This window comes from Bemisia tabaci, chromosome 7, assembly GCF_918797505.1.
Source record: "Bemisia tabaci chromosome 7, PGI_BMITA_v3".
Taxonomy (NCBI): domain Eukaryota; kingdom Metazoa; phylum Arthropoda; class Insecta; order Hemiptera; family Aleyrodidae; genus Bemisia; species Bemisia tabaci.
This window is the reverse complement of record NC_092799.1, coordinates 28,134,204-28,161,790: the sequence shown is the minus strand read 5'-3', so window position 1 is coordinate 28,161,790 and position 27,587 is coordinate 28,134,204. Positions and strand designations below refer to the sequence as shown.

The window sequence follows — 27,587 nt, the reverse complement described above, 5'->3', positions numbered from 1 at the left end:
GGTATTCCTGATCATTTTTTCGGCGTCAATCCACTCCTGTTTGATTGAATCTTATGTACACATTAGATGATTTTTTGATCACGCTTTTATTGAGTTTAAGAGTTCCAATGATCGATTTTTAAAGACATTTTCATAATTAATTCGCCACCAATAGAAATCTAACAGCCAGAATGATTGTGAGGTTTAGCAGGTCTCACTGCGCTTAGGAGATAAGATGTCTCCATATCTGTTCATCAATATAGTTATAGCACCGTTAGTCCACCCGAATCCAGTCTGGGGCGCATACTCACCTCCTCCACCCGTCAAACCTACTTTAGTGGAATCATACTGCAACATTAAAACAAGCACAAGGATGATAAGCACAACGGGGCTCAAGTTAATAAACAAATCAAAATATCGATCACTACGATCTAAAAAAAAGTTTTTTCCCTGCGTTGTGACGTTGCATGTTGTCGCTTCTTTTTAAAGGAAGAAAGACAAAAAGCAAGAGAACTGTCTGAACTAATTAGTTGGATCTTCAAGAATGTACCTCGCTCATTCAAAAATTAAAACCAAATTTCAAAGAGTTCTTGTTTAGTTTTCTTACAAAAAATTAAAAGGTTCAGAATCGTCGACATGAAGATACTCATTTTTCCTCAGTAATTCATTTTGGCCATCGATGGGGACCTTTATTTGTATATACATTTTGGGCTTTTTTCAAAATGTATTAACAGCCTATCATTTTTTTCATTTAAAATTTGCATATAAATCGTGTGCTAAATATACGTCTAAAATTTACTTCAGCCTTCTTTATAATACTATACAACATAAAATAAACTACACATATTGATCTAAAAACGTTGAAAAGATAAACAGCTCAAAAACTCGCTAAGTTATGCGGATTTAAAAAAAAAAGCTTTTTTACCCCCCTACCATTTTTATTTGTAGTCTTACCTTCTCATACATGAATCCTGAAGTTACCAGTCCACGATAATTTGTGTATACCCAATTTTGCGCAAGTTTTTCGGCTAGTTGTTGCGCTTTCAAAACGCCCGTTAGATCTAACCCTTGAATCAAGAACATTTGCAAAGGTGCCCACGAATTAGGGAAGTCCCATTGTTGGCCCGACTCAGTTAAAGACGTTGGAGTTCCTGCACATGAATCAGTAAATGTATATTACACACTTAAAAAAAAAAAAAAAAAAAAAAAAAAAAAAAAAAAAAAAAAACACGAGGTAAATTGATTGTTTGGAAAAAAAGTGCATTGCACATCAGTGCCCACTGGTAAAAAAAACATCTTGGTTCAAGAGTGCAGTTTCTTGTCGCCGGATTTAAGAGTCTGGACTCTTGTTTCAATGCAAAATCCGCTTGAATCAATGCAAAATCCGCTTGAAACAAGAGTTCAAGACTCTTAAATCCGGCGACAAGAAACTGCACTCTTAAGTCAATGCACCGCGGCATTGGTCTAAGAGGTTTTTTTTTTTTACCAGTGCGCCGTTATACAAGCCAGAGCTCTAGTATGAAATTTTTTATTTTTCCCTCCCCTCTGAAGATTTAAAGGTTCAACAAAAGAGTTGAGAAGAGCAATGATCTCTACGGTCAATTTGGTGGACACATAATTATTTTCGCTAAAACGCCCAGATAGGTTTTAAAGCTAACTAACTTACTTAGTTAAATCAATGCAAACTGAAACTAAACTTTGTCCGACGAGGTTATTCTCGTAAAATATTGTCATCCAGTCCAAAGTTTCTCACATGAACTCTCATCATTTCTATACTTATCCGTATCCGAGGGCAACGAAATACTTAACATTCCTTCAGCCTTTCCTAATAATTGTCAGGGGAAGTTTTATTATTGGTTTAAGTATTATATCAGAAAATGTTTGTTTACAGATATTTACAGATCGAATAGAGCCGATTTATAAATTAAATAGATCAATTTCAACTGTGGCTTTTTTGAACAAACTGTTTTACGTACCGATGTACCGTGGAGTACCATTATCGCAAAGAACTTTTGCGTATTTCAAATACTGAATGGTTTTTTCCGCCACAAACTCCTTGGGCATGAAATAGCTTTGTGTCCACAACGGAGCAAAATTTGACCCGTAAAAGGCTTCATCGTGCTTGTGAGCGTTCAGCTGCCAGTCGAACCAGCTTCCAAGGTCTTCACGCCAGAAGACCTGAAAATACAATTATCAAAAAATTGAGCAAATCCTTAATGTAGTGACATCAACAGTCTCAAATTATTTCTATTTATTTTTAGCCATATTGAATACATTGGTAATTAAAGGCAGAAAAAGGAGTGGGATAAAAGCCACGAGTTTTGCGCTTCCCCTTGAAAATTAGTCAAAGTCCCCGCGCAGCACACGTATTCTGCCGTGCTAAGGAAGAACGGCGTATGAGCTTTCAGGCGTTGCCAAATTTCATTTAATAAAACACGATTTTCCTGGTAAACTTATGAATATTTTTCTTCTAATTTTTCGGATAATTTTGTTCGCGAATGTACTTAAAGTTCCCAAAAATCTCAAGGGAAAACATTCATTATTTTCCTTAAAAATTAAAGTTTTATTGAAGGAAATTTGGAAACCTTCGAATGTTCATGCAGCATTTTTCCTTAGCACAGCAGTATTATCAACGGATATGGTCTTCGTTACATATTACGCCCTGTTGGCAACATTGTCAAGTCCGGTGGTCGGCGATAATGCCCATCCTCTTTGGTTCAGGGATTGTTTCAAAAGTAGAAAATCAGAAAACCCAGGAAATCCTAAAATTTTTCCACCGATCAGAGCGCGGCACTTTTTTTTGGTAAAATAAGGATTGAGATGCAATACAAGCACTCTCTAATTCGGGTGCTACAACTAACTGCAAGTCGTATTTGACTCATTATGGAGACTTTCTCAAGATTTATAAGGGTGATTATGATTCGTTAGATAGCTAAAAACCAGCTTAAAACTAAGGGGCTTGGAGAAAAAGGCGCATAAGTGCAGCTTTTGAAAAAATTAAGGTATCAATGATTTCAGGTAAAACTAGTCTAAATGCATGTACTGTGAAAAATTAGCCCCAAAATTATAATTTTTAAGCATAAAAAAGTCAGTTTGAACTTTCTTTCCACCATAAAGATCCATGTAATTTCAGCAAAAACTGCACTTATGCACCTTATCCTCCAAGCCCCTCAACTGAACATGGTGCTAGAGATAGATTTTTAAGGCATGCTCCTCCAACACCACGTGTTGGATTTACCTGCATGGTTTTTCTTGTTTTTCTTTTATTAATATGGTATATGGGGGGAGTCCCTGGTGACTCCCATCGCCATAAAACGTCGTTTAAGGAAAGGTAAAGAGATCTCACATCTTCAACTCGCACCCCTTAAGTTTCATTAAAAAATACAATTTCATTCAAACCTCATGAATTGACTCGAGCAGTCGCTCAGCGACCAATTTGTAATGTTTGCCCTTGTAGACATCTCCACTCCTGTACCACCATTCGCTAAGGAGACGAGCATTCCTCTCGAGAATAGCGTTCAAATCCACTGGCACCTTGTCCCTTGTGTGAATATCCGCTAAAGTGGCTGCATATGGAACAAAAAAGTATTTTCTCTCTAATATATAAAGTTCTTAGGAAAGATCTCTGCGGTAATGTAGCAATGCGTCCATGATATTGGACTCCATGCAGCGGCGTGGCGTGATTTGCGATATATCGATTGTTATGCCATTTAAACCTATGGAAAAGGACCGACAAACAGGGTGTTCGCAGCGAACACTTTAATAATCGATTCTTTACCATAAGTTCAAATGGCATAACAATCGATACATCGCAATTCACGCCACGCCACTGACTCCATGCTCACATTAACCGCCGTGCTGGGGAAAAACGCCTTATGAACCTCCATGCGTTACGAAATTTCCTTCGATCAAACACGAATTTCATGGTAAACTTATGGATATTTTCCCTCTATTTTTTCAAATAATTTTGTTTGCAATTTCACCTAAAGTTCCTGAAAATTTTAAGAAAAAATATTCATAACTTTCATAAAAAAACGCATTTTATCGAAGAAAATTTGGCAACTCTCAAATGTTCATACGGCGTGCTTTCTTTGTACGGCGCTGTATATAATGATCGGCTGCTCATCACGCCCAAGATCTTGGACTCGATGCTCACTTCAACGAGGAATAAATTTTTCGAAAAATCAAAGTGAGCGAAGCGCCCAAATTGTAGGGTGCAAATATACTCTGATATTGGATGAGCACGGAGTCCAAAAAGTTATCAGAACAAATTTTTGTGAAATAGAGGTGAAAAATCTGTGCTTTCGTAGGAAATTGTACATTGGTTAGGTTAGGTTAGCTGAGGTTAGATTAGATAAGAAAAGTATTCGATTATTATCCATGGGCAATAAAACCGAGAAGATCTCCTTGATATCGGACTCCATGCTCAAGCGACGAAGTAAAAATTTAGCGATGAGCATGGAGTCCAACGTCTTGGACGCGATGCTACATAATCATATCTGCGCGGGTCAAAATAAGAATGAGCGTACATGATTCTCCGTTACGAAGTTAGGGGAAAGTAATGGCGGTACCTAATCTCATACCCGAGCACTGCTCATTCACACAAACAGCGGAACCAAATTTGTAAATGCATTATGTGTTCGCACAAGATGCGCTCGTTGCATAACTAATGGTGGCAATGCTCTGATACTCAACTTGACCGACTTTCGGAAACCGAGAAAATGCATTGTTTATGAAAATTAGTTAATCCGTCGCTCCTCTGACGTAAGGGCGTACCTCTATTTCCGCGTGAGCCCTGAACAGCATGGAGTTGTATGGAGAACAGGGACCAAAAGGAACTTGAGATAGTCCATACGTCAGAAGAGTGACGAATTGAGCTGCAGAGTGCACTAATCAAGTCGTCAATTTGTCGCATTATGCAAAACCTACGTGGGAGGGGGGGGGGGGGCAGTACTCAAACATAGAATGGGGCCTTAGATTTAAAGTGCATTCCATTTTTGCGGAACTTTCTGTATTTAGCTCGTCTATCGTGACAATATTCGCGCTTGTCTGTAATGTTTTTTTGTGAGGATGAGCATTCGTTGCACTCTCACCGGTAACGACTCGCAAAATAAAGAAGAGTAAGGATAGGAATGAATAGATCAGTAGATCAAGGTTGGGTCTTGAAGCTCCCGTCTCGTTTTCTCCGTCCATTACGATCTTTCAGCTCAGTTACATTACGAGCTCATTCAGGGTTTGCCTAAAATGACAGCTAAGGAAAGCTAAAGAGAGCTAATAATGGGCGTATGCTGCAGCTGTTGCGTCACCGTTACCATAGAAATGCAGTTTTGAGCATCTTTTCAGTGTGTATCTGGAGGCTTAAGTGGTTTTTGATTGTCCTTGTTTCTTACATTTTCTACCTTATCATCCCTTTTGAGTCGAGATATCTTCAGTCTGTTTTGACTGGTATTTGTCATTTCAGTTTCTGTCATTAAACTACGTGTGTTTCTATAAGGCAATTGCATCATTTCTTACGTTATTATTGCACTAAAGCTCATGTTCATAGCAGAGATTGGAAGTTGGAGGAAACCTCATCTTTTTGGATGAAACACGGAGAAACAGCAGCTATTGCGCAGGGAGTCAAAACGCCTTCAATTTGTTAGATGCAAAACGGACATCCGTAGTGGTCGAATAGTTGCATCAAGGCGCTGTCGGCAACGCGTCCCAATCATCACCACACGCGAATAAAAGTTGTGCGAAAGGAGTCAAAATGCTTTTAGCTTTTTAGATATCGATGGCCAAAGTCAGAAACCACGTATCTCCAATTGACTTTCAGTTGTTGACTCTAATTGTTGCAGAATTTCCGCCAAACTTTATTTTTTCTCCGAAAGACTAATTAACATTAAACACAAAACTTTCATGATGTTTCAATTCTCTCTCGGCAGAAAATTTGGGAACTTTCAGACCATAAACTTGACTTATTTCTGTTGGAAAAAATAAAATAGGTTCTGAAATTTTTTAACACCGTAATAGATATGAATTTCGCACTTTTGGCCATCAATATGCGATACGGACATCCGTCAAGCTTGAATAATTGCATCAAGGGGCTGTCATCAACGCGTTCGCTGATCATCCTAGTTGCGGATAGGGGCTGAAAGTCAAAACGCCTTCAATTTTTTGGATGCAAAACGGTCATCCGTTTGAATAGTTGCATCAAGGTGCTATCGTCTACGCGTCCTCTTGTTAATCAGTAACCAACAAACAACGAGTGCAGTCAGTGCGAAGAAAGTCAAAAGGCCCTCGATCTCTTGCAAATGCAACACGGACATCCACCGAGCACAATTAGTTTCATCAATGCTTCTCGGAACAAGATTTTATAACAGGCTTAGACGCTCATGAACCCTATGCTGGACATTGTAAGTTCCCGGGGGGGGGGGGGGGGGGGTTGTGTTGCTCCTCCCTCCTTTCTAGCCAAAAACAGAATAATGAAAGAGAAAAAAGGAAAGAAAAAGAAGAAAAAGAAAAGAGACAGAGAGTAAAAGTTCAAACAGGTTTCGAAAATTTTAGTTACTTTTTGTTGCCGTTCGTTAAAGTCTCCGGAAAAATCTTTTTTTTGGCGGCGGAATATTGCCTGCCGAGTCGAAATAATGCGCGGAAATAGCAGGCTTGTTTTTTTTGGAAAGGGTTTAAATTCAAGGTAAAAACTTGGAATCATGACAACCGGATCGAACATCGTGCGAAGAGGATCGATTTCACGGTTCATCTGCGTGTGACTTTCAAATTCTGCCCTCGCCTCATGTAACCACTTGACTCGATATGCGCGCATATACAGCTCCATATTGGCAGTGGTTTCTTACCGTAGCACAAAGTTTTCGCATCAGTTAATGTTTGTGTATCGGTTGTCTTAATCGGGAATATTTCATCGTACTGCATGTGAATTTTTGTTCCGGCAGCGAAACTTTCACTCTGTATTATGAATTGCTTCTCTGGCGCAACAGCAAAACAAGTAACCGGCGAGGATTTTTTTTCTCTATTCAATGAATCTGACTTTTCTCAATATGCATATTTACTTCATTTTCAATATAATCAATGTGAGAGAAATTTTAATTTAATATTTGCAATATTAATTCTCACCCTTATGATTGTCGTATTTATTGTAAAACCACCGTGTTGAAAAGTCCCAACCACTTTCGGCAGCAGACTTGATGTCAGAGTAAAATCGATCTTGCCCAGTTTTTGACTTGATTCGATGTCCAATTTCCCAGTCATTCCTGTGGATATGAAAAACAATTATTAGACCGCATTTTGCGATATAAAACTGTATTTCTGGCTCATCCATAAAAGCTCATAGCTGCATGCATAGAGAAACTATAATCACTTATGTGTTGTTTCTAAAGTAAGTTAGAAATAGTAGCTCCTCGCTGTAAAGGTAGTCTAATTGCTAAGGGAACCATTCATTTATTTTCAATCATAAAATTATCCTTTTATTAAATTAATTAATTTTGGATCACGGATTTAGACGTACAATATATTTTCTGAAAGATGTTTGAAAAAAGTAGAGTCCCAATTTTTTTTCTTTTAGGGAGGAGGACTCGGACTCTTCCCCATGAAACTTCCATAGAAAAAAGAAAAAAAAACATAGAATTCAACATTAGGCTTGTGCCTTCTCCAAGCCCCGCAATTATTTCAATTCCAAATTTGACTTGGAACAACTTACTTGTAAGATTCCGGTCGTGGCCCTCTTGACCGCGCATCGTATCTGAACATGACATGAGTTTTGTCCCCTTTTGTAAATTGCACGGATCTGTTTTCCATCCACCATTCGAACTCGCCCGTTAGAATCTACAAAATATTGATATCAATCTAGGATTTTCATTCGATGAGTGAATAGTCTGTATCAGATCAAAATTCATGACTTAAGGTGATTCGATGGACGTCATATTTTGTGTCAGAACGACATGCGATTTATCGCATCGATCAGTTTTTGTTCTACTAATCGATCTAATTGTCATTTTTCTCGACTTTTAAGATCTCAATGTTGTTGTCAGGAGACCAAAGAATTCACTTACCAATTTTGGCAAACAAATGCAACGTAATTAAGGCGTGGTTTTCTTTGAGGGGAAGTATCGCGTTCGATACTGGTATCGAAACTGCACTCCGATGCGATATTTTCTTTTTTAAAAAAACCAACCCTTTAATACGTTGAATTTGTTCGTCAAAATCGAGAAGTGAGTTCTCTAGTCATTTGACAACAGAATTGCGATCTCAAAATTCGAGAAATATGACAAGTAACTGAAAAAATGGAACTAATCGATCCGGTATATCTCATGTCATTCTGACACAAAATATGACGTCCATCGAATCACCTCAACAAAAATTTTCACGTTTTCAAAATTTTCTGCTTCCAGCTTCATTTCTCCATAGAATAGTGCGGATCCCGAATGAATCCATAATCTTAGGTCTAACATTCTATGGATATCTTAAGAGCGTTCATCTTATGCCTCACACATTCATATGAAAGTGAAACCGTCTAACACGTGATTATGGACTGCTCTGCCCTCAAGGATCACCGTTCTCAGGTTTACCCTCCAACGGTCAACAGGGATACAAACCCACTACCCAGTCAGTCCGCAATATTTTAAAAACATTTTAAAAATATTTTCATTATTGCTATTAAAATATCCTCTGAAAAATATTGATACAACTTTTTTAAAATAGTTTTAAAAAATATTTTTGAAAAAGTTTTAAATAACATTGCTAAAAAATTTTGAAAATAATTGGAAAATACTTTTAAAAAATAATTTACATAGCAATATTGTAAAAATATTTAATGTAATTATTTATAAAATGAAAGCATAAAAATATTTTTATAATATTGTCACGTAAATAATTTTTAAAAAATATTTTCCAACTATTTTCAAAAATATTTCAAAACTTTTTAAAGTAATATTTTGAAAATATTTTTTCGAAAATATTTTGAAAATAATTCAAAAATATTGTCTGTAAACATTTTTAAAATATTAATAAAAAAGTTTTGAAAATATTTTTAAAGTATTTTTAAAAAAATATTTACAAACAATATTTTTGAATTATTTTAAAAATATTTTTTAAAAATATTTTCAAGTCCTTATTTTCAGTTATTATGAGGTGTTATTTACATTAGTGTAAATTTAATGTAAGTACCTATTACGTGAGATCGAAAAAAACAAATAACAGGAACGAGCCGCGCACTGACGCAACGCATGCTATAACAGGCGTGATTTTAACCCGGCCCACCATGAGCTCTCTGTGGCTCAGTGGCTAGAGTGCTCGGCTACCAAACCCGCGGCCCAGGTTCCAGTCCGCACGAGGGCGTCCGGGTGTTTTACGCTCCTGAACGTCGCAGGAATTCAGGTAAGTGGTTTAAAATGTTCAGTACTTGTGTATTTCATGTTTCAAATGTAATAAAATTGCAGAACTATGAAAATGACGAAATTTGCCTGTACTTCCACATCTACTTGACAGAGCGCGCTGAGTATACAGAAGGGAATAGTGTCAATAACCATTGATAGAGCGCGCATGGTATACAAATAGGTAAACATTCCGGTAAAATATTTTCGATAAAATATTTTGAAAATATTTTTAAAATTTTCCTTGAAAATATTTTTAAAATTTTCCTTGAAAATATTTTTAAAATTTTCCTTGGAAATATTTTTAAAATATGTACATGGAGTTAACATGTAGCAATTTTGCAAATATTTTGACAATGTTTTAAAAATAATCACAAAATAATGTCAAAAATGTTTTAAAAATGTTTTAAAAATATTGCGGTGCTGACTGGGTAGCCTGCGATGATCCCAATGTCACAACCAACATTTTGAAATTGTTTACCTCCATTAAGTACAGAATTTAAAATCCTATGTACATGCACTCTCCCTTTATATGATCTGTAAAGGCATTATCAGCCTGAGATGCTGAATTCCTCGGATAAAATTAGCTCACTATCTCTTTTCGGAAGCATACAGAACGGTTTAATCCGGCGCAAAGTTTTGAAAAAAGAATACAGTGAAAACGGGTGGTTTCAAGATCCTGAACTCTGATTTTTACCGGTAAGTAAAGGGGAAGAAACAATCGGGAAACAGAGGAAACTGTGCCTTCGATCGCTGTTATTGTAAAACCTAGACCGAGGGTTTGTTTGATTTCCATTCCCCTAGCATTTTGTAAAACTAAGTTTTTAAAATGTTTAAAAGAACAAATTATGATGTTTTTTACAGCTCCTCTGTAAAATCTGTATACTTTGTCTCCAGTGGCATTCATTTTTTGTCTCATTTCTAAGTTCATTTCAGTTTACATAACTTCATATCAATGCAGGGGGAACATTAGCTACTAATAGCTAGTGCTTGTGATACGTTTATCGTGTTATTAGATAATTTATTGATGACGTCATCACCCCTATATATACTCAAATTGGGAATTCGTTTTGGTCCATGATAATTCCATCCGTTCTTCAGGGACCGGCCGTCGGCCGTGTCCACCTCGACACATCCTTCCGACTATTCGCGTGTTCTCCTACAGTCATATCTTAAAGAGTAGTTACTTCATATGTCTCGGTGTATTCGGTGTATTCGGTGTATTCGGTGTATTCGGTGTATTCGGTGTATTCGGTGTATTCGGTGTATTCGGTGTATTCGGTGTGCTCTGTGGTCATTCAGTTTTCATTCATCTTTGTAGCTCGAGCATTCGAGGTACCATTCGTGAGATAGAGATGCATTGATGAGGATATCTACAATTTTCATTTTTAAAATTTTTTTAGTCGATTTTAGGCGCAAGAATTACTATGGGTTATCATTAAACGGCTGGTCTCTCAAAGAGAAAAAACAAAGTATTTAAGAAAAGAAGAAAAAAAGTGGAAAGATAAAAAAAGGAGCGTCAAAAATTCACAGGAAATAATTATATTGCTCCAAGAGTCGACGTACTATTATTTTTTACCAGTTCTCACTCTGAAAATGCAGGTTCAGAAAATTGAGCTGACTCACTTGCAAGTTGGCTCGAACGAAGTAGAAGTCATTTGTGAAGTGCAGGTATGAGCTCATCATCGGGATAAGCAGTGGAGGTTGAGATCGGTTCAAGTAGTAAACGCGGGTTCCGTTTGGAATGAATTTGAAACGGACGACCAAAGATAAAAAGTTCTCAATAATTCCTGGATGGAAAAAAATATTTAAAACTCTTATTAGAAAGGTATATTAAATCACTAATTAAATATGTACCTATCAGAAAATTCATACATCAATAATATATAATGTTTTATCCTTTTACATATGTTACAACGTCTTGGCACAGACTTAAGGGGGGCAAAGTGCATATTACTTAATGGGATTTCAGAAGTATGGCACAAAATAGGCGTGCAAATTGGCGATTAAACATCCGTCAAAAGGAACTCTCTCAAATAGACTAAATTTTGCGATTGGGACTACTATTTCTAGCTTATTTATAAAAGCACCTATCTCCACACAGAAAAAATTACGCATTATGTTGTTTTTATAAAAATCTAGACATAATAGTTCCATATTGTTCAAAGTGTTGTCTAAATTATAAATTACAGTTTGTCATGTCGTCTCCAGTCGCCGACTTGCGCGCCTTGAATGGTGTGATTTTTAGTTGTGAAGGTATTCCGAATGGTAAAGCTGTGCTAATTTACTCAAGAACTTTCATTATGACTCGACAAATGAAGACATCATTTTACCACTCACATAGAAATTCGATAATTTTGATATTAGAAGTATATAAAACCGGATTCTTGTGACTGTTACCTATTTATTATGTAGGATGATGCAGGCAGCTTTAAGAGAAAGAAAGCTAATTAGCGTTCCCAAAAAAATTAAGCAAACCTTTCATGCATGTCTTCGAGCATATTTCCTTTTACATTTTCGACTTTTGTCTTGTGTTTTTTACTAGCATAAAAATTGAAAATCCTTTCACTCACCATACTTAGTGCACAGTATAAACTGTGTCAAGGTTGTGTACGGGTGCGATCAGAAGGATCTAAAAGTTTTGTCACAGGAGAATCCGAGGTATCGAAGCAAAATTCTCTGACTTACCACCATGTAGATTCTTTCCTTAACTTGCTAGGATTTTTCCTGACTTTTGAAGAATTTGTCACCATGTTTCACCATCTTTAAAATGTTTCTCATAAGCGGATCCAGACACCTCGAATAATGAGGTGGGGGGGGGGGGGTGTAAGAGGTTCAGAGGCCTCCTCCAGAAAATTTGTGAGTTTTTGAAGCATCTAAGATACAGTTTGAGTCAATTTCGTCATGAATAATTACCAAATTAAAGCATCCCTCCACCCTCCTCTTTTCCTATGTTCCTCCTTCTTATCTTCTTCCTCCTTTTTTCGGGCGAACCGAGAGGGAAGGGGGATGAACGATCCCTTCGCTCCCCCTGGATCCGCTTATGATTTCTCTTGAGCACTTTTTGAATTACCTGGACGTTATTTTTTTTCCTCTTTTTCTCGTCCGGTTTCCTTCACTGGGAAAAAAACATTGGATCTAGAGTCCAGACTCTTAAAAACATCGACAAGAAAAAATACTCTTGATTCGATCCGATTTTTGATGCTTAAATCAAGAACCAAGCCTCTTAATTTGAGCGGATCTCCTTTTGATTTGAGCAAAAATCTGATTGAATCAAGAGTATTTTTCCTTGTCAATGTTTTCAAGAGTCTGGACTCTAGATCCAATGTGTTTTTTTTTTTCTTTTTTTCCAGTGTTGATTTCTGAGTTGTGATTTCTTGCCTAGAAATCACAACTCAGAAATCAAGGAAGCCGGACGAGAAAAAAAAAAATAACGTCCAGGTAATCAACATCCATTTCCGGTAAAATGATAGAACCGAAACTTTTTGAATCTTGTGGTTTCGAATGTTTGCGTGATAAAATTTTGGTTTGTACCTTTAACAGTGGCGGGCATTTCACTGAGGAGTAGACCATTGATGATCCAGAACGTGTCCCAGTAGTAAAGCTCGTTGAAGTGTCCTCCGGCGATAGTGAAGCCGTTGGGTATGTAGATGATCGAGTAACGGTCCTCGTTCACGGCCACGTCCGGAGACACCTTCCTCAGCAGAAGTTTCCAGATCTCCTGCAGTTTTCGCTGAAATTGCTGGTATTCGGGACTTTTAATGCGTCTCATCAAAGCGGTTTCCTGCAGAAGAGATGTCGAGCTACCTCAGTGCTCAAAACCTTTGGGTGGATTTCTTACGTATGTGACTGAGCATGCGGGGAACAAAGCTCCGCAATGAGGGAAAGGTTCTACGCAAAAGCATGATGTGGTTGGAAAAAGAGAGGTCGGTTGTTATGAAAGGATGATGTTTGATAGGATGGTTGGACATCACAATAAAAATACTCGCGCATGGAAGTAAGTAATATTGCATAATAGTAGATAGATAGATAGATAGATAGATAGATAGATAGATAGGTAGATAGATAGATAGATAGATAATAGTAGATAGATAATAATAGTAGCATTGGAGTGCCCTTGGGACATCCGGCGGCCGCTGCCGTTCCGGTATCCGATGGGCCCCTTTCATGGGGGGCGCTCTGGCGACCCCCATGAGGGGGGCACTTGTACGGATTTTTCCCCTCACCAAAAAAAAAAAAAAAAAAAAAAAAAAAAAAAAAAAAAAAAAAAAAAAAAAAAAAAAAAAAAAAAAATAGCAGCATTGAGACGAGAGTAGGTACAATATCCAGGAAATAAAATAAGGTTTTAAATACATTTTGTAATTTTTAAACTAATCAGTTTAGCTTCTTGATTTTATCTTTTCAAGTGTACTACGTGGTTCACTCTGTTTGGCTTTAAAAACATTTTCTGGTTTTATTGGGTTAGATAAATTTTGAAAAGCATACCCTGAAAAGTATGCAATTACTACAGGAGCTGCAATTAATACGTGTGCTCGAGCTGAATTAGTGCGAAAATAAACTAATAATGAAGCAGATTGGAAAATATGTTCTAAAATTGCTTGAGCCGGGAGGAGGTGGATCCAGGTAAAAGAGACAGAAGCCATTAGTAACCGTGATGAAGGACGAATGTCAATTATTGTGGGTGGAAAGATTAATAATAGACCTAATAATTTTTTTGTCGTTGTCTAAAATCCAGTCAGCTATTGCGGTACCTTTATTTTTGTTTAACCATTCACCAACAATCCCTTTTTCAAAGAAGTCTTTATGAGAATAAACAATTACAGAAACGAAAACCAAAGCAATGATTGTACTAGGTGTATCAAGGGGAGATGTTAGAACCTTTATAATATCAGAAAAACCAGCACTGATGTCAAAGGCAGATGATTGTTTTAATTTGGAAGGTCGTTTAGAAAACTTCGGTTTAGGGATAAAAACTCTTGGTTTTTGCTGAACATTACGTCTTATACGATGCATGATTACACACAAGATAAGATAAGAATATATCAGCTTCTTGATTTTAGAAAAAATTAATGTATAATTTTAATGGTTTTTATGAGTTCATTCATCAGAAAATCTTCATTACCTACATGAAAGTTTAGAGTTTAAATACCTGAGAGGACCTCCAAACTTGTGTCCGAGCAGGTGATTGGAGCCTGTAGCAAGGGATCTCCTTAAAGACCTTAATGTGTGGTTTGTTGTTTTTTTTGTTCTTTTTTTTGTAGTTTCTGGGAGAAAAATCAACGAATTTTCTCGAAAATGTGATAGTTTAAATCCCTTATTCCACCGGACCCGGCACTTAAGGTGGTGGGACATGTCCAGGCCCTTGTTTAAAGTCGTTTCGGATATCAATGCCTATTATGCATAACATTTTTCTCTTGTCGTAGGGTATGTTTCTGTTAGTTTCGTATACCTATCTGCACGAGTCGTTTCATCGCATGGGTTGTGGATCTATTCTTGCGAAACCTCAATTGGTTATTAGATAAAACACCTTCTAGGAGTCTATCTTGGAGTATATCTTCTGTGACGAACGTCAAGTCTACTACCGAAGATCCTCTGTGACCGATGAAAGTTGGAATGAACTCTTCTCTATTGTTTAGATAATGGAGGTTATTGGAGATCATCCATTCTTCAACAATTCGTCCTCTAGAGTTTATTTCAATATCGCTCCATAAGTTTGAGCGGCTATTAAAGTCTCCGGTGATTATGATTTTCTGATTTTGATTCATCTTGATAATGGTTTCAATTTGATCAAGTGGATTATTTTAGTTCATAGTCTTTATCTTCTGAGTTCAGATAGCAACATATCATTGTAATTGCGTTCCATTGAAAGCTATTAAAGTTTTCGAAGCAGGTTCACTTGTTTGTTGTTCCAATGAGATTTTTTGTGGTTTTTATTGCCACTTAATGTGTTTGTTAAAGTTACTAATTTTTTTCTAGATCGATGGTGAATTGCTGTGCAATCACTGCGCAAAATATCATCGACATGATGGTGTTCGTAATTATTCGCAAAATATGATCGACATACGTAGTGTTTATTATCATTACTTACTTTTATGAAAAAATGCCACTCTTAAAAAAATGATGATTCAACAAAGAGATAACATTTAATTGATAATTTCTGATCAAGTCGAAGTGACGTAAGACGGCACTGGATGCTGTTTTTGTGCCAAATGAATATAAACTAATCTACTAAGCAGTGATGTTATCATATCAATTTTTAATTTATCAATACCAAGACACCCTCTCCTTTCGAATTTCAGATGGTCATATTAGCATAACTAGCAGTTTGGATAGTAATTGTGGTTCTTGTGTTGGATTCTTACTGAAAAAATAAAAATTTAAAGAAAAAAATGTATTCTAGTATTTCATTCAAGCTTGTTTAGACCGAACTAGTATACGTTGCCAAAGCACTGGCACCTTGCTTTGTAAGTTCAAAAAATGACGGCAGCCCGGGTTATGTGTTTGTTTTTTAAATTCCAATCACATGAAAAACTTCTTGCACACTCCATGCATATATAATTTCTTTAATTGTCTTTCGAAAAATAATAGATGATAAAAATAGAAGTTAAAGGAAAAATCGAAAGAAAATAATGTATACGTCTCCCTGGAAATTAGTGTTTTATCAAACTTTGGCAACTTTCGAAGGCTCATACGGCATTCTTCCTGATGATGGCAGTATAATTTGAAGACTTGTAAGAAATATACAGCCATTGTGCAACCTTTGCCAATTCGTTCTGTAGAGAGGGTCCAAGGAATTGCCTTCAAAAATACGCATATGCAACCCCATGACGACTGCGCTTGAATAGATACTTCAAGGCGGAGTGGCCCTCCATTGTCGGATGATTGATTCTGCACTCTCGTGAATCGTCTTCCACAGTTTCTTTTGTCTTTTACTTTTTCTCATCGGCGATTGTAATGGAGAGCTTTGTCGCGCGAATTCGCAATTCTATTGCATTATCCTCGTGATCAATTATTTCGGGAGTTCCGACTTTTAATTTCGGGAGCCACTTCGCACAATTAATCGAACAATTAGTCATTTCTGAATGATGAATGCTATTTTAATCTCTTTTGACGCGCACAATTTTGGTAAGACTACCAAATTTCCTCTGTGCGTCATGTTAACTTTACTAGGCAACTCAACGCAGGAAATTCTTCCAACTAACCCTGACATAGCTACATTGATGAACAACCATTATTTCTTACTCATGCTAACGTTCAAGTTTCTGAAGAAAAACTGTTAGTCTCTTATTTAATTAAGTATCATGAAGATGACGGCATATGCACATGTGGCAGTACGACAAATATTCAAGACAAAAGAAAGTCCTCCAGTTGCTGGAACTCGTAGTTTTGAGCAATCGGGTGGAATTTACAATGCAAAATGTCGGCTTTCTTTGAGTTTTATTGAAGATATGCAGACATTTGCATAAGTGCATCAAATTGACACTATTGATAACAGGTCAGTAGCAATCACCAGAGAGACAAGACTTTATAAATTATTCATTTACACGAAAGTGCAAGTGAAATATCCGTGAAAAATTCAGATTTCCGCATCGCCTTTTATCAAATGAGTCATTTTGGTTAGTCACCGTCAAAATGACATGCTCTAGTTCCTTCAATATGACGCTTAAAAAACCTTTAGATATTGCAAACGTAGAATGCGATTTACTAATTTGCGCTAGTTGAAATGAAAAATTTATTGTGAAGGGAAATAATCTATTATATCTAAATTTTAACTTTTGCAATGAATCGCATGATAATGATATATTACTCTGGCAAATAGTCGCTTGGATCTAGAGTCCAGACTCTTAATAACATTGACAAGAAAAATGGTCTTGATTCAATCCGATTTTTCCTTGAATCGAAGAGCCGATACTAGAAAAAAAGTCGCTTGGATCTAGAGTTCAGACTCTCTACTTGGAGTAATTTTATGAAATTATTTTATAGAGTTTGCCTTGAAGTTCCTTTTTCCAAAATTTGATTTAAAGAATTTTGTTCCTCTACAGTTAAGAGACAACTCTTCTTTTTCCTCTAGCTTGAAGTTTGCAACAGGCCCATTAGTATTTGACGTGAGAGGTCGTCCATTAATGACGTCATGCAGGTTTGTTTTTAAATTTTTTTACGCCCTTTTCCTCTCCCCATGTCAGGACAGGCAATTTTGAACCCTCTCTCTTTTGAAAATCACGTTAGATTTAGCACAAACTCCTCAGGTGGAAATTTTTACTTTCGGGGATGCAACGCTTCCTTCTGGACAAATAAGGGCGCAACAGTCATCACTCTTTTTTCGGCTGTTGACCTACCTACATGGTGGATGATGAGCTTCGAGTGACGTCATGAGTCAAACAAATTTCCCAAACTTCGGCTTGTTTGCAAAACGGAACTGCCAACACGTTGTTTAACATCAACCACGTAGGTAAGTCAACAGTTTAATGTTGAAGTCCCGAAAGTAAAAGCTTCCACCATTGCCATGACAAGGCCTCGATAGACGATCAAATTTCCGAACCAATTCCGATCAAAGTAGCATCAAAGTGTCGGGAATCATCAGTCTTAAACTCATTAATTTGCTTCATTTTAAAATTAAAACTTGGCAGAAATGTTTCCTGTGGCAGGAAATGATGAATGGTGGCACTCCGTTCTGATCTTACTTTGAACAAAAAAATGAAGCCCGTCAAAATTTGATGGTAGATGGTAACCACCAGTCATCAGCATGTCTACTTTGATCGGAATTGGTTCGGAATTTGATCGTCTATGCAGGGCTATACAAGTGGAGCGCTGGAAAAAAAACACATTGGATCTAGAGTCCGCAGACTCTTAAAAACATCGACAAGAAAAAATACTCTTGATTCAATCGGATTTTTGCTAAAATCGAGAACCAAGCCTCTTAATTTGAGCGGATTTCCTTTTGATTTAATCTTAAATCTGATTGAAACAAGAGTATTTTTTCTTGTCAATTTTTTCAAGAGTCTGGGCTCTAGATCCAATGTGTTTTTTTTTTCCAGTGAGGGTCTCTCTGCGTTAGAATCGGCCTGACCTCCCTCCCCCTTACAACCCTGACATCACTCATGGACAGCCCCTAAAGTTTACCTCCTTGTATTCGTCGGGGACCCACTCTATGAGTTCGTGGGCTTCTTCCGTGGTTTCGTTGACGAACTGAAGAAGCTCCGGTCTGGACATAGGTCGCCCGCCATAACTCTCCTTCAGGGCTTGGTACCGATCCAGAATCACGTCCGGAGGGTATCGAAGCTTCCTGCGCAAGAACGGTGTGCTCAGATCTTTGTCGATTTCAGACAAAGCCACGTCGTGCAGCAAATCGCTCTCGCAAAAAATTGGCCTGAAACATTTGCAATTTTTAGTTTTTCAAAATAAAAACTGAGCTGATGTACTCAGAGTTGTATTCCTAATCGTTCCTCATACCTCTTCTAATCCTCAGATAAGCCAACTGTGCTGCCGTGCTGAGGGAAAACGCCGTATGAACCTTCAGGCGTTACCAAATTTGCTTTGATAAAACAAGAATTCCCCGGGAAACTTATGAATACTTTTCTTCCAATTTTTCAGATAATTTTGTTCGTAATTTCACCCAAAGTTCTTGAGAATTTCAAGGGAAAATGTTCATAACTTTCCTCAAAAATAAATATTTTATCGAAGGAAATTTGGCAACTCTCGAATGTTCATATAGAGTTTTTACTAAGCACGGCAACTTGGTTTACATTATTATTCAGGAGGCCTTTGAAATATTGCACCGTTGAAAGGTCAATTTACACGACCTTCGAATTAAATTAAATAAAATTACTTTGGTAACAGAAATTCACAAGGGATTGAAATGGTTTGGACTACACTTTGCAATTTGGAAATGGTATTCCTGGCTCACCCACGGAGGCACGAATACCCATGGTGCAACTAATAGTACATATGTTTTGTCTAAATTGAGCTAGGAATACTAGTTTCCAATTGCAAAATATATTCCATTTGATTGTCTAAAAAATACAAAACAAAGAAGGAAAAATTCTACCTACCCTACCCTCTTCTTCCTACTTAAAGAAAGGAGCTGTTTAAGGAACGACTATGATGGCGACGGTCCTTACGCATAGTCTTTTTAAGGGGTCTTTGAAGTGGTTGGAGCGTGTACATTTGAAATATGTCGGGCATATATTTTAACAATATAATTATGTTAAATCAGCGATCCATTTTTTCCGTGCAAGTCAGAAGGTAAATAAATTGCTAAAAGTGCATGCAAACGAAAAGTGCAACTTTCAAGGGGCTCACCTTCCAGTTATCTAAGTAAACCATTCTTCGATCATTCTCAGGAACGAATGATTTAAACACAAAAATTGCAAATTTTCTTTTAAAAAATGGTGTTTCATTAAAATAATGAGAAATAATAACAGACCAAAAATGAATCAAATTATCACGATGAAATAGATGCGTTGCCAGTCTTACCTGTTACATGAGGGTGGATAGTTTGTTTCATAATCAGCGACTTCATAGTTTTGACCATTCGCAATCGCATTTCTTGTGCACACGGCATAAACCACTAACAACATATACATTTTGCGTCAAATAATCGATTAACTATATAGCGTCATTAATTGTTCCAGGGACCTACAGAGATATCGGTCAATTTGATAAGTAAATAAAGCGATAAAAATTAAGATATTGAAGGAACGGCCACGGTAACTTTTCGAAAAAATGTTTAGCAATTGGCTGTGCCTCTGAGCCTCAGCACGAAGTCAAACTCCTTGGAAATTGAGACCCAGAGTGCAGTTGAATGGTAAGAAGCGTCCATAAATTTCAGTCGCAGATTTTCTGCCTAAAAATTGACAAAGAGCAGAGCTAATTTGTGAAAATTCTCAATCATCGCTGTATTGAGTCCTTCGGCACGGGTAATTATCCTCACATTTAATCTGCGATCCACTCCGCGCACAGCTATGTAAACCGCGCGAAATTCTAAACACGATGCCGCATGTCAGCCGCAAAATATTGCCAAGTTTCGTCAGTAACAATAGTGGGACCCACCATGAATTTTAAAATATTAACATCTTAAGAAATAGAATGACCGTAAAAAATAGCTCATGACCACAAAAAAAAACTATCCTAGATTTTCAATCAAATTTTACATCTTATGTAAAATTTACCCACTTTCTTCATAAAGATTTACTATAATATTTATAGGCATGTACATTTATTTTCATGTTTAAAACTTAAGATTTTAGCTCAAATGCTTCTGCCACTAAAACTTGCAGGCAATACACAGCTTTTCCGATTGATTCAGAGCAGAATGAATAATATATGATGCGCGGCAAAAACATGATATGAATTTTATAATTTTTATAATTTTTTATGAATTTTTATGAATTTTTCTACCCACTTAGTATTTATGCATCACACAGAGTAAGATGATCCTGTTCAATATGCCGTGACAGGAATTTCTCGCTGGATCAAACGGGAATCTCTATAAAGTGATCAGACGTCTCTTTATAAAATAATAATAGGAGTACTGTTTGAGGCACAGAGACTTCTTCCTGTTTTTTCAACGAAAAATGTCTTTCATGGCTTGCTTAACAAGAATTTCTATTGATTCAACAAGAAACTTTACTCCGTGCGATAGCCTTCAAGTTTTTTTTCTTTTTTTTGAAAAATGAAAGACATATCTGGGATTTGTTTAACGCGGTCCACAGCGAATAAGCATTCTATTTGCGAGACATTTTGGTAATAGCGCAAGTAGAGTCCTAATTTGCGTAAAAATTCTGCGTGCGCGTTGCCTGCTAATTACCCTCCCTTCGTTCTTCCCAAAAATGCTCTTGCAGAAAAGCGAGGAATATGCTTGGTAAGTCACAACGACCAAATCACTAGTGACAGTCCATCATCGAGATTCACCAACACTTGAGATTGAAAGTTTCATGTAGTAACTCGAATGATTTTACAACGGTGAGATATCACGAAATAACTGCTGCGCGAAAATGATTTTAAATATTTTTCTAAAAACAATTCTTTAAAAATGTACTAGTAATAAAACTGTCGTTGGAGCTGCACCGAAAGTACTGATTTTTCTTCCTGAAAATGCGTATGTGACATTGCCAATATGCATTTGTTCGCGTTACGTTCCGGTCAGCAGTTCTGATTGTGGGCTGAAATCTATTGCATTTATGCATAAACAGCTTATCTTAAAGAAAATCCCTGGTGAAGTCTTGTTTCCCTTAATTATATCAATTATTTTGAAAATGTTGAATATTTTACCATTTCAACCGATAAGCGCTCAAGGAAGCTCTGTGAGTAATGTTCTCATGTGGCAATTGACTTTTGTATATTATCAGCCTGGCTTCAATTCGCCGTTAAAAGAGGAAAATCTGCCAAAACTGATATTGAAATCGAAAAACTTTCAATTTTTCCTCGTGTTAATAAAAAAAGAGGAAAAAAGGAAAAATGACAGTGATATGTACACCAGCTGTTAAGTGAAAGTAAAGTGCATTGGGAAGTGGTGAAACTACATGTATCGTCATGCCAAAAACTTTTTGAAGATGGAGGTGTAGTATTTAAAAATTGAATAATATTTCACCACCGACAGCATAAAACTAACTAAACACACGCGAGTTCTATATTGTATTACCTCTTGGTCTTCGTGAGAAAAATAAATTGATAATTTTTAAAAAATCTTGTATTTACTTCAATCAAAGCCTAAAAAAAGGTTAATGAATCGTGTCTCTCAACTTGCACCTTCAAATGAAAGGGAACAGATAAAGGAAAGAGAGGGTAAGAGGAGTAAGAACACAGGTTTCATGTACCGAAAGGAGGGGTTTTCAAGTTTAGTTCATCAATTTCTTATGATTTTACTCCAGTGCTAAAGTGCTGTCTTATCAGGAATAACTTTCCATCATTAAGTTTTCATTTTTTGTTTTTCAATCGATAATGTTTAGATGACCAGTCGAGAATAAATGTCCAAGAGACAATCATAGAATTATTAGCCATAGCGGCAGAGGCCCTTTCCAACCAAAAAAGAAGAAGCAGAATCATTGTCACGACTGTAGCGTAAAGGTTACGCATATTGCTGTTCCGCCTTCAATGTACAAGGTAGGCCAAAAAAAGAACCTCCCAGCAGAAATAGTCATGTAATTGAGGAATTGTGTCTCGTACTGCCTTCTCATCTTGCGCCGCAGTAATTAATGTTAAAATCCATCTGAAATTATTTGTTTCCTAGACACAGGAACATAATCCCATTTCAAAATGTTCCAAGATCGACTCAGTGTATTTACGTTCCCTCGTACTCATGTGAAACGACGAATTTTGAAGCTAACTTTATTTTATTGAAGCCTTCATGATTTACAGCAAAGTTGAAATGAAAAAACAATTTCTTTCGAGGACAGTGCTTCCTCGGCGTCGCACAGTGGCTCGAGTCAATCAAAGGGGTCGGACATGAAATTGTTAACTGCAAACTGCAAATTTTGATGTTCAATTCGTCACATTTTAAATTTTAAGGGGTGTTACATAAAGAAAATTTCACAAGGAAACCAATGGAACCACTTTTAAAACTTTCAAGTCTTGGATGAACGGAGTCAGGGCCGGATTTATCTACTTGCCGCCCATAGGCTGCCTGCATTTTGCCGCCCCCTTCTCATTCGTTTTGAAACATCAATAAAAACCATCAAATGAACGTGCCAGCGGAGGAGGGGTGCATAAGACGCGTTTTCTCATTTAAACACATTTTTCGGAAAAGCCCCGTCAACAATACTAGCAAAAGTTCACGGAACTTTGCGCGAAAGTTCAGTTTCGTAAACCTATCTCTGTGCAGACAAGGCCTTCTTTTCATAAGAAATGAACGAAAAAATTATGAAAGAACAAACATAAATGTGGATTAATGATTTTAACTTCCGCCGCCGCGCCACGCAGACCGCACCGAGTTTGGCGCAATGCGTGAAGTATTCAGACAATCTTGTAGGCGCGATGAGTTTCACGCCGACCGCTGCTGAACGCACTGTGTTTGACGCAATGCGTGAAGTATTCACGCAGTCTTGTAGGCGCTATGCGTTTTGAGCTAATCGCATTGTGTTTGCCGCAATGCGTGAAGTATATTTGTGCAGTCTTGTAGGCGCTAATATGTGTTACATGCCGATCGCCGCGCCGAGGGCTTCTCTTTTTCATCTCAAGGCCTCGTCATCATTTCTCTCTAAGTCTCGCCATTCCAGGCCAAATTGCGTGTTTGGTTTCCCTCTTAACTAGACTAATTAAAGGTGCTCTCTCTTGTATCACTGAAAGACGACAAAGTTAGAAATGACTATACTCTCAGGAAATGAGAGATTTTCTCGCCTTCTCTCGTTTGTAATTTTTTTTCTGAATTCGATTTTTTTTTACACCTACATTTAAAAAAAAGCGCAAAATTTGCCGCCCCCTATAGATTTGCCGCCATGGGCCGTGGCCCATGTGGCCACTCCCTTAATCCGGCCCTGAACGGAGTTGTAAGCGTTTAAGTCTCCGAATTTTGTCCGACCTCCCCCATTGGCTCTCCCCATTGGGCACTGATAACCACCATGTTGTTTTCTCCCTGCATGCCCTTTAGCACTTCTTATTTACGCATTGATCTTTAAATTATAGGGCTCATCTGCTACCTTCTGTGGCGTAGGCTCTCAATTTTGACATGACTCTTGGGAGGTATAAAATCCTACGGACGATAGGATTCATTTCAAAACTCAGTTGCGTTCTTGTGTCGTGAGAGTGACGATGTATACGTCGAACCGAATGCCAAAGTGCAAAACCACATTCCACGTATCTCCTTTGCGGAGTTTTAAAATTTTGTCTCCTAATTTATTTTTTTTTTTTTAATAAAAAAGCCAATTTTATAGCTTGAAAAATATTGCTCATTTGGACAAGAATAATGAAGGCAGTTTTCAACAAATCACGTTGACTAGTTTTTCAAAGAAAATAGAAGTAACAAAGAAAGTAGGAAGAAAGTCGCAAACGGAGATGCGTGGTCTCGCACTGCAGTGGCGTGGCGTGCTTTGCGATATATCGATTGTCATGCCATTTAAACCTATGGAAAAGGATCGATACCCAGTGTGTTCGCAGCGAACATCTTAATAATCGATTCTTCACCATGAATTTAAATGGCAGAACAATCGATAAATCGCAAAACACGCCACGCCACTGCACTTCAGCCATCGATGCATAAATATCCCAAAGTTTTGAAACTTCTCAATAGTAATCATTTTGAGTCTAGTATTTAAGAGAAAATTTCGCAATCCAATAAAATCAGTTAAAATTATCTGAGATGTGTTCTTCACTTACTCTCCGCCAGATGGGACTGAAAATCCTTCGGGTACATGAATTCTGCAGCTTCCGCACAACATGTGCACAGGATTGAAAGCGCGAAGGATACCATCCATTGGAACATTGAAACCATCTAGATTTGTGATCATTGAAACGTATTTCATATCGTGAAAAGAATAATAATCATTACCATCGTTGTGAGTTTGTAAGCAACAAAGTGAGTTATGAAATCCTGAACGAACGTCACACACCATAACTCTGCGTGTTAAGGGAGACGATCTAGATTTACTTCTGAGAATTTCTCCTACATTTTGAACGTCCGAAAAAAAGATACTGTAGGTCTGAGAGAAAAATTCATCGTGATGGAACCTGTCATAGAATAATTTGAAAATGTCTGCACTCTTTGACATTTTTTTCCGTCCTTCCCAACCATCCGATATTGATTTACCATCCCATGTTGAATCACCAGTAACACGTACGCTGACAGCAAAAATTCGATTTTACATTTATTTTTTCTCTTGTTTTTTAAAATATTATATCGGACGTTTTTTTGCAAAATTTTCAAAAAATAGTCGTATAAAAAGAATCCAACATCATTTTGTGCAAAAAAGATCAGTTGTATTTGAGGATAGTAAAACATGACAGGAATTCTGGGGCGTCTCCATGGGCGGAACTAGGCATTTTTTGTGGGAAGGGGGGCACAGAAGGATATATGACTTGGGCTAAGGGGGGTCTGGGGGGACTCCCCCAGCTGCAGAGGGGGGGTCCAGAAAATTTTTGAAAATTAGAACGTCTTGGAAGCAATTTAAAGCCATTCTCAATGACAATTAAATGGAATTAAATATTACAGATGACAGAAATTTTGCTGACTTGTTTTTAAAAATATCATATCTTATTGTGGGTTTTAATTGAATTAATCTTAATTTAACTCTCATGAAAGCAAGTATTGCGCTAAAATGCGCGAAAAACCACAACCGGATACAGTCAAACTGCATTCCATGTTCCTTACATGGAGGAAGCCGCTCTCTTTGCAACTAATTTTCATTTTTCTGACATCTTTGATCGATTACATTAGGATGAAGCCCATATTCGTTACATTCCATATGCCTTTGACCTCAAAGTTAATAGTAGCTTGGGTCCGTGACATTTTTGGAAGGGGCCGGCCCCCCAGCCCCCTCCCTATTTCCGCCCATGGACGTCGCAAACCAAGATAACGTGGTTTCAGAGTTCGTCGTCTCCCGGACGAAAGAACGTAACTCCATTCCAAGGTTGCAAAATTGGCCCAAACAATTCAATATTTAACAAGAACCCGTGCAATTTTTGTCGAAAGTTGGTCTGATTTTCGCATAAAATTACAAGAAAAATCAGTTAATTTTTCAGTCAGAAATGCCCAGAATTCTCCTAGTAAAAGTGCAATCTGCGCGAGGAAATTTGGCAACATTGAAATGCAGTTACGTTCCTTCGTGCGGGGAACGACGAGTTCTGCCATCGAAGCACGATAATAGGTTAAGCTCGTTTGAGGAGTTGCTTGCGGGCATATGCTTCGTGACTAGAAGTGACACTTTTTTAACCGATATTTGAGCTAAGACCCGAGGAATCCCCCCCCCCCCCCGGGTTGTGTGTTTTTTTTTGCATTTTTTCTAATCTTTAATGTACTAATGATTCATAGGCTGAATTATTGCAGACGTAAGTTTTTTTTAACAAACCACCTGATAGAATTTTTAAGTGAAGGAAGTGCGCCTGTTATTTCTACCAGTAGTGAAGGAAAAATCTGCAAACATTCTACAGTAAGAGGGTGTAACCACGGGAAAAATGTATATTTTATGTACTTCGCATACTTTTTCACGCAAGGAAAATAACATGATGTATTTCCACTACAGAACGGCGTATGACCAAGAACCAGATTGTCCTCCAGGTACGAAACTTTGCCACCCTTCGTATTAAACAAACACGATAGTTGCTTTCACAGCACTTTCTGGTGCTCTACAACGTCTAACCGCCACAGTACCCGGTCCTCCCACAATCATACATCGTTTGTAGGGACATCCCTCATAGTACACATCGTTTCATTTTTCTCAGTTTGTATCATGTTGGCAATCTGTCTCTCCAGAGTTTTACTTTCAAATTTGTGCCAGAGAAATAATTTCGATGAAAACCTGGGGTTTTCAAATGATCTTAGAAAAAATTCGTGGACTTACCTTAAAAATATTTTCTTGGTTTACTTCCACCTGAACAGCTCACAAGGCCCAGAAGCTCCTAATCCCTTCTGTTTGTTATGTTGTTTGTTTATAAATATTTTATTTTCCCCCAAAACAATCCTCTCGCTGAAGGGTATTTGTCATCAACCCTTGTTAGTCATTCTGATTACTCAAGACCTTCACTTATCCTGTCGCTCATGATTTTTTTCGCCTAAACTTGCGTAAATTGCACAGTCAGCAAGCCGGAAAGGAGATAAATATGCATTGATTGAAACGTCCACGTATCGATCTAAATCTGATTCAGCCTACACTCAGTACGTGCTGCGCAAAACTAGAAAGAAATTCTGGGAAATAATCAACTTTTGGACCTTGTGGCGCCTCAAATTGACGCACGCATGAGCGCATGGCTGCATAGCACCTCTAACACGCAGACTGTGATCGGCATTGTCGTCACAGAAAATTTTAATTATCTACGCTCCCATCTCAATTATCCATTAAAGAGCAGATTACTCCTCAAAATTTGAAAATTAGGGGCGATTTTGCTGTTCCTTGTTGTTGCTCTATTCTGGGTTCTAAATTCGGAGCAAAAGTTCAATGCTCGCTGCGGGTTTCAAATTGTCCTTAAGCTATAAAAGCCGAAAAAAAAAATATTTCCAACCTAAGTAATCATTTTTTCAAAAAATAATCGTTCGCACGTATTGAAAAATCTTCCGAATGAACCTCCAAAATTGATCAAATTGAAAGTTATTGT

At 37.4% G+C, this 27,587-nt stretch overlaps 2 protein-coding genes across 7 annotated transcripts in view; one reads left to right on the top strand and one right to left on the bottom strand.

Annotated features, from left to right (window-relative positions):
- Positions 1-67: 67 nt before the first annotated feature.
- LOC109042026 (trehalase) lies at positions 68-27,159 on the bottom strand. Its single transcript, XM_072302766.1, has 12 exons — positions 26,837-27,159; positions 24,657-24,771; positions 19,821-19,914; positions 18,468-18,714; positions 12,882-13,131; positions 10,974-11,137; positions 7,676-7,800; positions 7,093-7,229; positions 3,379-3,545; positions 1,956-2,157; positions 934-1,130; positions 68-327 (listed from the first exon to the last, which is right to left on the bottom strand). Exons 2-12 carry the CDS (start codon positions 24,769-24,771, stop codon positions 184-186), a joined length of 1,842 nt encoding a protein of 613 aa, XP_072158867.1. The 5' UTR covers positions 26,837-27,159; the 3' UTR covers positions 68-183.
- The window catches only part of LOC140225122 (uncharacterized), a 33,653-nt gene continuing 16,991 nt past the window's right edge, over positions 10,926-27,587 (top strand). For 2 of the 6 annotated variants that reach the window (XM_072302770.1, XM_072302771.1), the window contains exons 1-4: positions 13,126-13,344; positions 17,419-17,484; positions 19,979-20,151; positions 22,295-22,448. The gene's annotated coding sequence lies outside the window, so the exon portion shown is untranslated. Of the gene's footprint in view, positions 11,176-12,890; positions 13,345-14,770; positions 15,783-17,418; positions 17,485-19,978; positions 20,152-22,294; positions 22,449-26,013; positions 26,554-27,587 lie in introns of those variants that run through there. The other 4 variants (XR_011900284.1, XM_072302772.1, XM_072302773.1 and 1 more) reach the window with 4 other exon arrangements.